This window comes from Eschrichtius robustus, chromosome 14 (genome assembly GCF_028021215.1).
Source record: "Eschrichtius robustus isolate mEscRob2 chromosome 14, mEscRob2.pri, whole genome shotgun sequence".
Classification (NCBI taxonomy): Eukaryota; Metazoa; Chordata; class Mammalia; order Artiodactyla; family Eschrichtiidae; genus Eschrichtius; species Eschrichtius robustus.
The window spans coordinates 25,473,811-25,486,930 of NC_090837.1; the positions used below are offsets into that span (position 1 = coordinate 25,473,811).

General features: G+C 53.3%; 1 protein-coding gene across 1 annotated transcript; it reads right to left on the reverse strand.

The window, feature by feature from the left end:
• Positions 1-4,299: 4,299 nt before the first annotated feature.
• PRAME (PRAME nuclear receptor transcriptional regulator) lies at positions 4,300-9,008 on the reverse strand. The gene is made up of 4 exons (XM_068563456.1): positions 8,934-9,008; positions 7,330-7,649; positions 6,382-6,990; positions 4,300-4,876 (listed from the first exon to the last, which is right to left on the reverse strand). Exons 1-4 carry the CDS (start codon positions 8,967-8,969, stop codon positions 4,300-4,302), a joined length of 1,542 nt encoding a protein of 513 aa, XP_068419557.1. The 5' UTR covers positions 8,970-9,008.
• Between the last annotated feature and the right edge of the window lie 4,112 nt (positions 9,009-13,120).

Sequence of the window (13,120 nt, forward strand, 5' to 3'; positions counted from 1 at the left end):
CATGGGAACACTCCAGCAGCCCTCTGGGGAAGTCCACGTGGGGAGGCACTGAGGCCTCCAGCCAAAAGCCAAGGGAGAGAGCCATCCTGGGGGAGGATTCTCCAGCACAAGTCAAGTCTGTCAAGTCTTCAGACGAATAAGCCGATTAAGCCAGTATTTTGAGTCGACCCTCATAAGAGACTCTGAGCCAGAAACACCCGGCTAAGCCACAGTAACTGTGCAACAGGAAACAGTTATTGTTTTAAGCCCCTGCGTTTTGGGATCATTTATTTTGTAGCCACATCATTGGCCATGGGGGGGGAAACTCAACCTCCAGCCCCTCTCTCCTCCCTGGAGGTCAGCACGCTGGGACTGATTGTTTCAACCCTCTAATCACAGGATTGGCCCCACTGGCAACCACCCCCCAGCCTTAGGTGCTTTCCTGAACTCGCCTCATTAACATAACAAAAGACACCTTGATCACTCTCATCACTTAGGTAATGCCAAAGGTTTTAGGAGGCAGTCAGATTTCATCTCCGTCCTGAACCGTTTTGGTCCATTTAAGGGATTGCGTGGAAGCACTTCTCTACCCGTCAACTAAAACACTGGGGGAACTGAGCTGGAAGAAAGAAGCAAGTGGAGCTGGACCTTCACCAATGAGTTAAGTGAGGAAAACATGGGTCCATCTCCTCAAAGGAAGATAAGATATTGAATAGCCTGTGGACTAGAACAAAGCCATGCAGGTGCCCACTGGGGTCATGAGTGTGGGGAGTATGTAGAGGTCAGACCCCGGGCCCCACCGGGCACTTGTGCATCTCCCACGAAACCCACTCTGGCACTTTTGGGTCCACATGGCACCCACCACTGCATTTCTGCAGTTCAAAGTTTCCCACGACACAGACTCAGCGTCTCCAACTCCCCTCCAACTTCGTGTCAGCTGCAAAGTCTAGGCGATTTCTCTCAGAACCTAGTTGTCTAAGCCCCCTTATTAGTACCTCATTGTTGTTTTGATTTGCATTTCTCTAATAATTAGTGATGTTGGGCATCTTTTCATGTACCTATCGGCCATCTGTATGTCTTCTTTGGAGAAATGTCTATTTAGGTCTTCTGCTCATTTTTCGATTGGGTTTTTTTTTTTTGGTTATTGAATTGTAGGAGCTGTTTGTATATTTGGGAAATTAAGCCCTTGTTGTTCGCATCATTTGCAAATATTTTCTCCCAGTCCGTAGGCTGTCTTTTCGTTTTGTTTACGGTTTCCTTTGCTGTGCAAAAGCTTTGCTGTGCAATAAGTTTGATTAGGCCCCATTTGTTTTTATTTTTATTTCTATTGCTTTGGGAGACTGACCTAAGAAAACATTGGTACGAGACTTATGTCAGAGAATGTTTTGTGTGGCCTTTTTTTTTTGTCCGCGCTGCACGGTTTGCAGGATCTTAGTTCCCAGACCAGGGATGGAATCCAGGCCAAGGCAGTGAAAGCGCCCAGTCCTAATCACTGGACTGCCAGGGAACTCCCATGTCAGGCCTTCTTTTGGTCTTGTTTCTGCCTGTGGCTGTTTCCCTGTGTTAGATTGCTCTCTGGCTCTTTTCTATTCAGCTTCACCCCTCTCACATCTTATCCCTCAGCTGCCCTAACCCCACTGCCTGTCCGACGTGCAGCTGGGGCTGCTCCTGGGTAAATGGTTACTTCCAATCATCCCACCCTATGTGCCATACTCTCCCTGCCTGCTTCCCAGCAGCTGGAGACCCCGCTCGCCCCCACCCCCGACAGGGCCTCCATCCACATGGCCCCCGGACCCCTGGGCCCCCAGCAGTCACTACCTCCCCATGCCCCATCCTTACGGATGAGCTTCCTCTCCAGCCAAACGACTTTCGGAACCTCACTGCATTGATAGCATATGCCTCTTTGAACATGTTGACAAAATCTAAATTCTGAACAAAGACTCTTGTAAGATTTCTTTCTCAAGTGTGGTCTCTGGGCCAAATAAAGTCCCAAGTGCAGGGCACCCTGCTTGAGAAGCAAGAGGCAGTGTTCACTTTTGTTTTTCTTCCTTTACTTGCATCGGGCAGCTAATAATCACCACTGTCCTATATGGGGCCATCCATGACCGGGGCAAGTGCCTTCCATAGGTTAGCCCTGTGGGTGACCTCACTGCAACGTCATGAGGCCAGTGTTGTTATCTGTTTTGCGGCTGAGGAATCTGGCACTGAGATCACACGATCTCTGCCTCTGTTCTTCCTCATGGAGAATCTGCTCGTCCTGTATACTTTTCCTCATATCCCAGAGGTGCCAGTTCCCGTTCCGGAAGATATGCTCTGTAACTTAGGGATGCTTGGGGATGCTGAGACTGGGTGCGCACTGGGGAAAAGTAAGAGAGATCTTTTCCTGACCCCCTTTTTCCCAGCACACCATCACTTATACAGATGTCTGCATTCTCTCTCCTTTCAGAAATGGCAAAGCATGTCCACAAGCCGAGGGGTCCATTTCTTGTTCTTTCTTACGGGGCATAGGGTAGGGGGCTGGAAGGGATGGGGCAGAAGAAAAGAGGGTGCCTGCTAGGGGAAGAAGATAGAGAAGGGCCAGTGGCTGTGTGGCAGGATAAGGGGATTGCTGACAGATGGCCACACCAGATAGGCGGTGGAGGATGGCTCACGGTCAGGGGACATGCAGACGAGCCCTGCCCCGGCCTTCGTGTGTGGCCTTCTCCCCAGGTCGTGCGTGGGAAGCCAGGTAAGGCAGCCCAGGGCCACGGGGCGGACCCCACTGTATGACATGTCCCCTTTTTTTTTTTTTTTTTTTTTGTATATTTAATTATTTTTGGCTGTGTTGGGTCTTCGTTGCTGCGTGCGGACTCTCTCTAGTTGCGGCGAGCGGGGGCTGCTCTTCATTGCAGTGTACGGGCTTCTCACTGCGGTGGCTTCTCGTTTCAGGGCACGGGCTCTAGGCACGCAGGCATCAGTAGTTGTAGCGTGCAGGCTCAGTAGTTGTGACGCATGGGCTTAGTTGCTCTGCGGCATGCAGGATCTTCCCGGACCAGGGCTCGAACCCGTGTCCCCTGCATTGGCAGGCAGATTCTTAACCACTGCGCCCCCAGGGAAGCCCGTGTCCCTTTCATTTGGATGGGCTGTCTTGGGGGGTCCCACGGGGTGGCCTCACCACACCCCCAAACCAAGTCTGACGTTCACCTGCTCTACCCAAGTGCTCCCAAGACCCGGCGTGGGTTTGTTCTCTCTTGGGACCCAGAATCCAGGGCATCTCACTGGCTCAGAGCTGGATTATCACCTCCTTGACAGGGAAGAAGGGGGGGTCTTCCCGGAAGAAGGGTATTCTCACCCTGGTGTGACCTACCTCCGCACAAAATGATGAACTCTTTTCAATGTGGGCAACGAATAGTAAACAAATGTTATTTGTCTATGTGAGCTTACTATTGTTCTGCTAGGAGGAATTAAGATGTTTTTACAGGACACAACTAATTGAATTCAAGGGGCTGGACGCAGTGGGAAGGAGGGTATGGGCTGGTGAGTCCCAGAGGCTCCAGATGGTCTGTGGGTGGATTTTCCCCTCAGGACTCGGGGCCTGACTTTGCACATTGAAGCCCTATCCTGGCACCACCCAGGGCCAGGGATGGAGGCTGTGTATCTGCTGGATCCACTGGGGAGGGTGCTAGAATCCAGGGCCTGCGTGGAGTCAGCAGCGAGGGTCCCTTGGAAGAATGTTCCCTCCAGTGGTGCTCATTATTGGACACTTAGTACGTTCCAGGCCCTGATGATGCACCTTGTGTGCAATGATAGACTGAACAGCCACAGAAGTGAGGCGGTAACAGATGATCCAGAAACAAGACCAAAGGGAGGGAGAAATGGTGCTGTTAACTCTTGAGGCCGAAGCTCGTCCAGCCTAGGGTGCCTGGGCCTCACACATGCTGACTTCTTATTTAATCCCTAACAGGAGATTCCTGAGGTTTAAATGGGAGAATCACAGTCACAGATCACAGTGAACACCAGGTGATTGACACTGAGGTTCCCTTTATTTCTGACCATTTCTTTATAACCATCCACATAGGGATAACACCCCCATCTACTTCTCAAGCCTGAATCCCCCTCTAGAAATTCAGATTCACATTTCTAAATCTATAGGATGCATCTCCCCGAAGATCCCATCAACCCCCAAGTCACCATCCCCCCGGCCTGCTCTGAATCACCTTTCCTTTTCCCGCTAACAATGAACAACTGTCTGAAACTATAGCTTGTGTTTCTTCGAGATGCGCTGAGGTCTGAGCGGCAGTGCCCGCATGCCAGGACAAAGCCTGCGGCTCGTTCGCTGGGCTAGGCGGCCATGTAACAGGGGCACAGGATGGGCTCTGGGTTGTAGAAGGTCCTGTCGCCACAGTGCGGACACGGGTTGGCGCTGAACCAGAACACACTGGGCTGCCCCAACTCCCGCAGCATCTGCTTGAGCCGGGCGTGCAGGTGCGCCAGGCGGCCCAGGTGGAGGGTGCCGCGCACGTCCTCGTAGCTCTCCAAGGGCGCGGGGTACAGCACGTGGCTCAGGTTGCTCAGCCCCGCGGTGTGGCGCAGCAGGCTCTCCAGCACAGCCATCGAGATGGGGTTGCCGCAGAAGCTGAAGGTGGTGAGCTGGGAGCAGTGGCTCAGGGCGGGCAGGAGGGCGCTGAACTGGGAGTCCATGATGCCACACTCGTCCAGGTCCAGGTCCTGGAGGGTGGCCGAGGCCTTCTCGATCAGGACCCGGAGGGGCTCAGAGCTTATGCTGGTCAGGTTGACCCCGCTAAGGCCCAGATCCTTCAGCTGGCTGACGCTCGGGCACTGCGACAGATGCATCAGGTCTGACTCCGAAATCAGGCAGTTGGTAATCGACAAGGTCTCCAGGGGGTTCTTCAGACACCTGGAGAGAGACAGAGCAGTCAGCCCCGGGAGGATGGAGGTGGTGGGCGGAGGGATGTGGGGTGGCCCAGGCCTCAAGGGAAGAGAAGCCCATTTCACCAGATCCCAGTCTTCCGGAGGATGCTGCATGGTCAAAGGAGAGGTGTCAGGTCAGCCCAAGGTTGAGCGGGGTCCTTCCCCATCCCTTCTCTGCCGTGTGACGGGGTCAAGGGAAGGAATCCTCAAGTGCTTCCTGTGCTCACCCGTCAGGTGGGGGACGACGTACCCCTGCCAGGTGTTGTGAGCACAGGTAAGGTAACAATGGCAGGTGCCCACCGGGGAGCCTGACACCATGTCCCAAGCGAGAGAGGGGATCAGCAAACTACAGTATTGGGAGACATGACCTAAACTGCTTTCAACTTGGGCTCCCTTCCTGCCACCTCCTGGACCCCATCATCCGTTTTTCTGTTCCCAGTGAGGGTACTGGGATCTGTGCTTAAAGGGCTAAGCCAGGCAAGGTCTGGCAACGTCCAGAGGGGTCCAGCCGGCAGGGGCTAACTCTGGTCACTGTATCAGCCACAAACCATCCCTCACTTTCCACAACTCTTTTTTTTTTTTTTGTCCTTGTTGAGTGAACACGTTTATTCCTAATGCTTTGAGTCTGCAGTTGCCAGAAAGGAAATCAATCCAACTCTTTCACACAAATAAATCAGGCTGCATTCTCTCATCTTTCATCATTGTGTTCCAGGTAAAGCTATGATTCTATTTTAAGACTGAAAAACAAATTTCTAGAAGAAGTAATTTGTTACTGAAGAATTCCTATGTAATCAGAAGCCTTAGAAGCAAATAATAATTGTAATTTGGACTCGAGATTGGAACCACTTCAATAATGATACTCATTTGATTTTTTGTTTCTCTTCTCTGGACTACTTAGGAGCAATAACTGCTTAATGTCCTGATGGACTCCATAATTCTTCACTCCTGCTCCCTCCCCGTCATCTCCAGAATCACCCATTTCCCACATCACACCTCACCTGGAGCCTAAAGCAACCCGGGACAGACAGGAAAGTGGGATAGGTGGGAGGGACAGGCTCACGTGGACCAACTGCTCAGCACAGAGCTTCCGATTTGAAACCTCACGTTGGATGGGCTTTCCCCTGGTCAATGTCCTCCTTGCTTAGTTATTTTCCATCATCTCAGCTTAGACATCACTCTCTCAGGAAGAATTCCCAAAGCCACCCTCACCTGGCCCAAAGCCACCCTCACCTGGCCCAAAGCCCCCAAGATGCAGATTCCCAGCAAAGAGCCCCCTTTGACAGGCATCTAACTGAGGCCACACCTCTGACCCTAACCTGGGAGGCTATGTGACAAGATGCCAGGGGACGGAGTGGCGGCATCGTGTGGACCTCTGAGTGGCCCGTGCACCCTGGCACCATCCATGGCAGGCAGACGGTAGACAGACACCCCACGGGTAATGAAACGAGAGGGGCCTGCCCTGGTCTGCAGAGAGACAGCGCCACGCCTCACCTGAGCACCTGGTCCAGGCGGCCCTCAAGGAAGGAGATGGAGTCCAGGTAGAGCTCCTGCAGGTGCTGCAGGCTGAGAAACTGGGCGGTGAGCTGGCTGATGCAGTGCTCCTCCTTGCTGGGGGCGGCGTGCGGCATCATGTGGATGTGGGAGAGGAGCAGCCGGCGCAGGTTGACCATCTGGCCCAGGTGTGGCGCGAACCTGCCCAGGGTGGCCAGCTTCCAGGTGCAGTTCACCTCCAGGTCCTGGACAGAGTCGAGCTGCACCAGCTTCAGGATCTTCCTCATGTTCTGCATCGGCATGGCGAAGACCCTCAGCTTCTGACAGCACAGGCGGAGTGAGCCCCTCCTCTGCTTGACCTTCTTCAGGAGGTAGCTGAGGGATGGGTCAGGGGTGCCCTCCTTGAGGTACAGGTCTATGAGTACCTCCACGGGGGCGCAGGTCTGCTTCGGCCACGCCCTTGCACCTTCCACCCGGCGCCTCTTCCTCATGGGCTGGGCCGCCTCAGGCTCCAGCAGCGAGCACACACCAGCCCTGGTGCCGGACCACATGGTCCAGAAGTCCTGGTGGGCGTTCCGGCGCAAATCCAGCACCTGCAGCTTCCACCGCCTGCGGGACAACGGGAGACGCGCTGAGCTGTGCGGAGACCCACGGCGACCAGGACCGCATGGCTCAGAACCCAGGCAAGGGTGCGACACCCCAGACACCAGCTGCTCCTCCAGCTTCCGGGGCCCCTCCTGGTCCCCACTTTAAGTGCCGTGAGGAGAGGGTGGGCCCACGTGCCTTTTGTCACCTCTGCACCTTAAGTAGCCCTGCACGCCCGAAAGCCTATTCCCAGAGTGGCCCAGCCATGGCCCCAAGGCCTCCCCGTGGCCCCGCACCCTCCCTGACGCCAGCTGCGTCTTGCTCAGACCCCCAGGCCCCACCCGCCTGCTGGGTCACCCTCACCTGGGGCGGACTTCCTGGGCAAGCAGGACGTCCAGGCCATCGATTGCAGCTTGGAAGGTCTCCAGCTGAGGCTTGTGTTCCTTCATCAGGGCCCCCAGCGGGAGGCAGGGGAAGGGCCAGGCCTGCACCATCGCCTTCAGGGCCTGGCTGCGCATCCCGGCAAAGGCCGCGAAGAACAGGGGCGGGAAGAGCTCAGCGGGCAGCTCCTCCAGAGCGGCGATGGCCAAGGCCTCATCCCTCAGCAGGCTCTGGCCGGCCAGTTCCAGGAGTTGCGGCGGGGCCCGGATGCCCATCCTGAAGAATCTGCTCTGTAATGCCTCCTGGAGGGACACCAGAGAGCAAGGGGTGGGTCCTTCTCGGGCCAAGGACGGGCGACCCTGCCGTCCCTCCACCCTCTAGGGGACCCAACGCAGGGCCAAAGACAGCCCTCTGGCCACAAAGCCACAGCTCTGGCCCTGCTGGCGCCAGGCCCCAATGACGGGACAAGGTGACCTCTCGCCCCATCCCATATCCACCTGCTGCTGCGTTTAATCCCAGCTCCTCTGACAGGTGGGTACCTAGAAGCCTGACAGCTGACCCCACCCTCTCCGGAGACAAGCTTCTGATTATCACTCAAGGACTGAAAACAACAGCAATAAGGAGTTTAGCCCAACATGGCCTCTTCCTAAACTCCAACAAATAACCCAGATGGGAAAGATGGAGGGGCACCACACAGTGGGTACTGTTACCCCATTTAAAAATCTTTAAATCCGAAACCATAAAGCAGCATGACAGTATTTGATAGCATGTGATGTTAGAGATTAAGAAAAAAAAAAAACTGATTCCAAGATGTACCTACGAGTATTATTATTACGATTTAGTTCAGAGGAACAAAGCGCTCACATTTAGAACAAAGCCTCCACTCTTTAAAATATTCCGTGGAATTTTTTTTTATTCCATGGAATTAAAAAAAGAAACAACTTTTCATTTCTAAAACGAAAACAAACCAAAAAAGCCCTTTAAACTAGTAAAAATCACAAAACCATAAATGATATGAACTATAATTACTGGTCACAAACCAAATACATAAAATGTCATCAAAAAATTCCAACTAATTAGATGTCTTACATCAAAAAAAGAAAAAAATACTATTTGGTTAAGAAATACTGTAACTGTCTATAAGAGTGGCATAAACCAGAGCAGAAATCACAACATTTGGGATTAAGGCAAAACTTCATGTAGAAGCAAAAGCAAAGCCTGCTACTGCAAACATGTACAGAAGGCGAAGAAAAATTCTCTACAGGACCTTGTCCTGCATGGCCTGTCCTGTGGAGACCCTGGCTGGGGCAGTGGTCAGGGCCCAAGGCCCCAGACGCCAGGGCGGGTGTGGTGCAAGGAGCAATGTGCTCAGGCCTCTGAGTCCCTCCTCTGGCTCCTGAGAAGCCATGATAGGCCTTCCTGGCCACACTTTTCAGATCCCAGCTGAAATTTCCATTTCCAATTGAAAGCGGAATCTTATTACTAGAAAGCCATCCAGCTAACGCTGATTTGACTTTCTCGTTACACACAACTGATAGGATCCTCTGTCCACTCATGAAAGCGAAAGATAAAAGAAGAAAACCAACCTGAAAGTATACTTGTTGGGGGAGTTCGGGCCACATCAAAATTACCCAAATGTCTGAGTTAAGATAGCTTTGTGCAGACCTAGTGGTGTCACCCCAAAAGAAAAAGAAATATAACAAAATTCCTGAGAATCACACAGTCACTTATACGTAACCTAAAACCGCAAAATGTGTGCCCGTTCACGGGGGAACAGAGGTTAACACTGAGGGATGGTGGGTCCTCCAGATTTTGAGGGTTGAGGCTTCCCCAAAGGAGGTCACGTCAAAATTACAACTAGGAGCTGGCTGGGAAGAGGGAGGGGCTGGGCGTTTGTAATGAGACCAAGGAAATTACCCAAGACGAGGTAAAGTGTGTTTTGCTTGGAGGAATTCAGAGACTTTTGTCAGGATGGGCTTGAGAAATTGCCAGCAGGAGTGGCTACTGGGGGACCTGGTGGATCCCTTAAACCCAAGGCAAACCCAAGACTCAATCTTCCTCCCTCTGTCCCTGGAGGCAAAGGGTGTTTCCTCCCATAAGCGGGGATCTGCAAATTGGCTTGAGAGGATGAAATGTAGGCATGTGGGCTGGGAGAGGCCCGAACTGTGCTGGTGGCCAAACCTGGGACACACCTTATTCAACCTGAAAGCCACTGAGGGGGTCAGGGCTGTGGGCTCTTTGGGCTCTTGGAGGCAGGGAGGGAAATAAACACGGGCCAAGCACACATATCCGTGTCAGCAAAGGGCTGCAACCAGAAGAGGACTTGCCCTGAGGCTCAGGCGTCCTCTTCCACATCCCAGCCCAGGCTCTGTCCAGCAGCTTCAACCCTCATCATGACCTTCAAAGGCCCCTTCCCAGTGTTTGCGGATAACTTAACATTTCCTCAATCCTAGGAAACAAGTAATGCAAAGCAGCTTCAAAAAGCCCCCCGACCCCTACCCTAAGGCTTTCACTTACAGGGATTCTGATGGGAGAGCGCCATTAGGCCCACAAACAAAATTCAAATTTTCTCTTGCTCTGCGTTAAGCACAGCTACGCTAACACCAAACTTCTCCTCAGCGGATGTGAAGCTCTGTTCGGTATTGAAGGGTTTGGGGGCGATGCCCCTGCTGGGCTGGCTCACACGTTGGTTCTGTTGAGGTTTCAGAATACAGGCTGACGGAACCTCTCCACCCCCTGCATTGTGACGCCCCGACAATTCTATTCTGTGGGCGAGGCAGCAGCATTCTCTGAAGGATGCTCTCTGGTTTGGTAATTTCCGAGACTGCTTTCTCCAAATTTCTACCGTCCCTATCAGCAGTTTGCCTAAAACAGGATTAAGCTGGAATGTGCTCTATGGACATTCAACCCCCAGACCATCACCTTGACTGATCTGCTGCAGGAAGTCGAGATTAGTAAGTTAAGCAGAATGTTCCTGATTCTGGAGCAGCCACTGTGTGGTGCTCGCACTTTTCATCCAGCACCTCAAATAACCTTCAGAGAAAAGCTGAAATTCAGCTAGTTTCCTTTTCAGCCTGGTGAGCCGGGGACTTGGCCAGGGGTAGACACTGCCATGCTCCACGCAGGGAGTAACCAGAAGACCCGCTCGGGGGAGGGGTGTGGATGGACCTGCCCCACAGAGCGTTAAGAAGAGATGACTGACTTCACGTGGACCTCGGGTAAACGGGAAATGGCAGACGTCCAAGCCTGGGATGCTTCCATGGGAACCCAGCACCCAGGAGATCCAAGGAGGCAGGAGGGACCACTGCCTTCGAATGATGTAAAAATGGGAAGTATAAGCCAAACATTCTTCCCCAGAGAGGCAGGGGACACTCCTCTGTCCACCTCCACCTCCATGCAGAGCCTGTTCGTCCGGAGGCAGAAGGACCAGGGGCACATCTGCAGGAAGACCTGTCCTTCCTGCCCAGTGTCAGGACTGGCCCAGGACAACTCCCAAGGCCCAGGCATGAGTCAATTTGGGGGACGTTTCTACCACGTCCTGGTCACCTGTTCTCATGCTGCACAGGCCAGAGCAGCCTCTGAGCTCATGGTGGGGGTATGTCCTGTCTCCCTTCCCGTCTCCAGTCACAGAATTTCTACTGGGATTGCAAAGCATCTGCCCCCAGGGCCTTCCTGGGGTCTTTAGAATGCATCTGTGTCCCCAGGTTCCTGCTCCTGGCCTGTGCTGACGGGGCAGCCCCCTCTTTCTGCATCCCTGGCAAGTCAGCCCACCTCTCCCAGAGCCTGGGGTGTGGCCACAATGCGGGAAGGGTGGGGGACCGGACATCCTTCCACTGGCATCAACAGAAATCAAGGATTTCTCCCCAATTCTTCTGACATAAGTGTAGAAGAAGGTAAAGAAAAGCCCAGCTGCTTTTCTGGATTCAAAGAAGCACCAGAAATGCTGGAAGATGACCCTTCCTGGCTTCCAGAAGAAGACCCCAACCCTGCTGGTCTTCAGAGGTGCCAGGCTGACAGAGGCCCTGGGTGCCAGGCCGATGGTGGCTTCTCCTCCTTCGGCTCTCTTGACCCAGCCTCGAGCAGACAAGGTCCTACCCAGGAACTGGTATGTCTCCTTTCCCTCTGCAGTAAGATCTCTTCTTGCCCCGGAATATTTTGCCCTCTGGGTCTTTTGAAAAATCGAAGGTCTCGTCAGCCCTCTCTGCCTCTTCCTGCACTTGGCAAGATGTGGTTCCACTTCAGATCCAATGACATCTAGACCGAAACAAGCAAGTCTCCCCACTTCTTCCTCCCCAGTGAGGACATGTCTGACGTCCAGGTCACCCTGGGTCCAGCCAGTTAATCCTGAGGGAGGTGCTTCTAGAGGCAAGGAGGGGTGCGGGAGGCTGAGGGCCCACTCCAGGCTGGTTGGGCGGGGGATGGCCCAGGACGAGGGGGGAGGAGGGAAATGGCAGCAGAGCCGGGGGCTTGGTTTCCTGGCTCTCAGAGCTGTGTCCCTTATATGCTGAAGCCACGTCTGGGACCACTAAGGGCACCTGGGGACTGTCAGTGTCCCCAGGATCTGGCTCTGTTTGCCTCGGCCTGGGGGAGGTGCCAGTGGCTGTCGTCCCGTCCCCCCCCCCAACTCCAAGGGCACAGAGAGGGAGCACTGACCCTAGACACAAAGATGAGAGAGGTTGAGAGAGAAGGGGAGGCCCCAGTCTTGGCGTTTGGCCCCAGAGAGGATGCTTCTCAGGACTTTCGCACGGTCAACCTCGTTACTGCCTGAGATGGTGGGAACTGTGCTTGTGGAAAGAGGAGGAGAGAAGAGGGGTCCGGTGTTGCATCCCTGTCATCCAACTGACCCCAAATCTCCAACACCAAGCCATAAGGTCACTGTGGCTCAGAGTGACACCAGGTGCGTTGGGCTGTCCGGCCCTTTGCACTGGACTTTTTTCCACTGGAGGAGGGTCAGTGAGCCTCAGAACTCAGGGAGCACTAGCTCCACCTTTGAGGGGGAAGCCCACCCTGTGCTGAGGGCTGGCAGGAGGCACCAGGCAGAGGGGACGTGCCCCCAGGGAGGTCTCCCGCCCAGCTGGTCCCCTCGCCCCCATACCCAGGCTCCCCCTCTATCGACAACCCTCGATTTACTCAACATTTACAGAGTGCCTGGGGCAGACCATCCACTGCTGTTCTGGGTGACGGGGAGGGACAGCCCAGTGAAAACGTCATGGTCTTCTTCTAGTTAGAAGTACATACTAGGGAGGTGATGTACAACATGGTAAGTATAACTGACACTGTTGTAGGTTACGTATGAAAGTCATTGAGAGAGTAAATCCTAAGAGTTCTCATCACAGGGGAAAAATCTGTTTTCTGTATAATTTTGTATCCATATGAGAATATGGATGTTCACTAGACTTACTGCGATCATCGCTGCATGATGGATGCAAGTCAACTCATGATGCCGCACCCTTTAAGCTTATATAGGGCTGTATGTCAATTCTATCTCAGTAAGACTGGAAGAAATAAAATGTCATGGTCTTCCACTCAGGGTGTCCCTGAGGCGCGGACCTTGCATTCGACTGAGCAGACAAACGAAAAACAAGCAAGTCGAAAAAATAATGACAGGCAGACCTGGCCTGCACGGTGGGGCAGGGCCACCAAGGCGACCACGCATGCTGAAACCACAAAGCCAACCTTCATAATCTAAGGCACAATATGATGTTTCCTGCAGCCATTACATATTTTTTCAAAACATTAAGAACGCTCTTAACACGATCCACTGTAATGTTTA

What these genes read in the sequence shown, in the direction of transcription:
- PRAME (XM_068563456.1), bottom strand. Translation starts at nt 8,969, where the DNA reads ATGTGGCCCGAACTCCCCCAACAAGTATACTTTCAG. An exon ending in GCCCAGGAAGTCCGCCCCAG is followed by an intron (nt 6,991 to 7,329) that starts GTGAGGGTGACC and finishes GTTGTCCCGCAG; the next exon opens with GCGGTGGAAGCTGCAGGTGC. An exon ending in CGCCTGGACCAGGTGCTCAG is followed by an intron (nt 4,877 to 6,381) that starts GTGAGGCGTGGC and finishes GTCTCTCTCCAG; the next exon opens with GTGTCTGAAGAACCCCCTGG.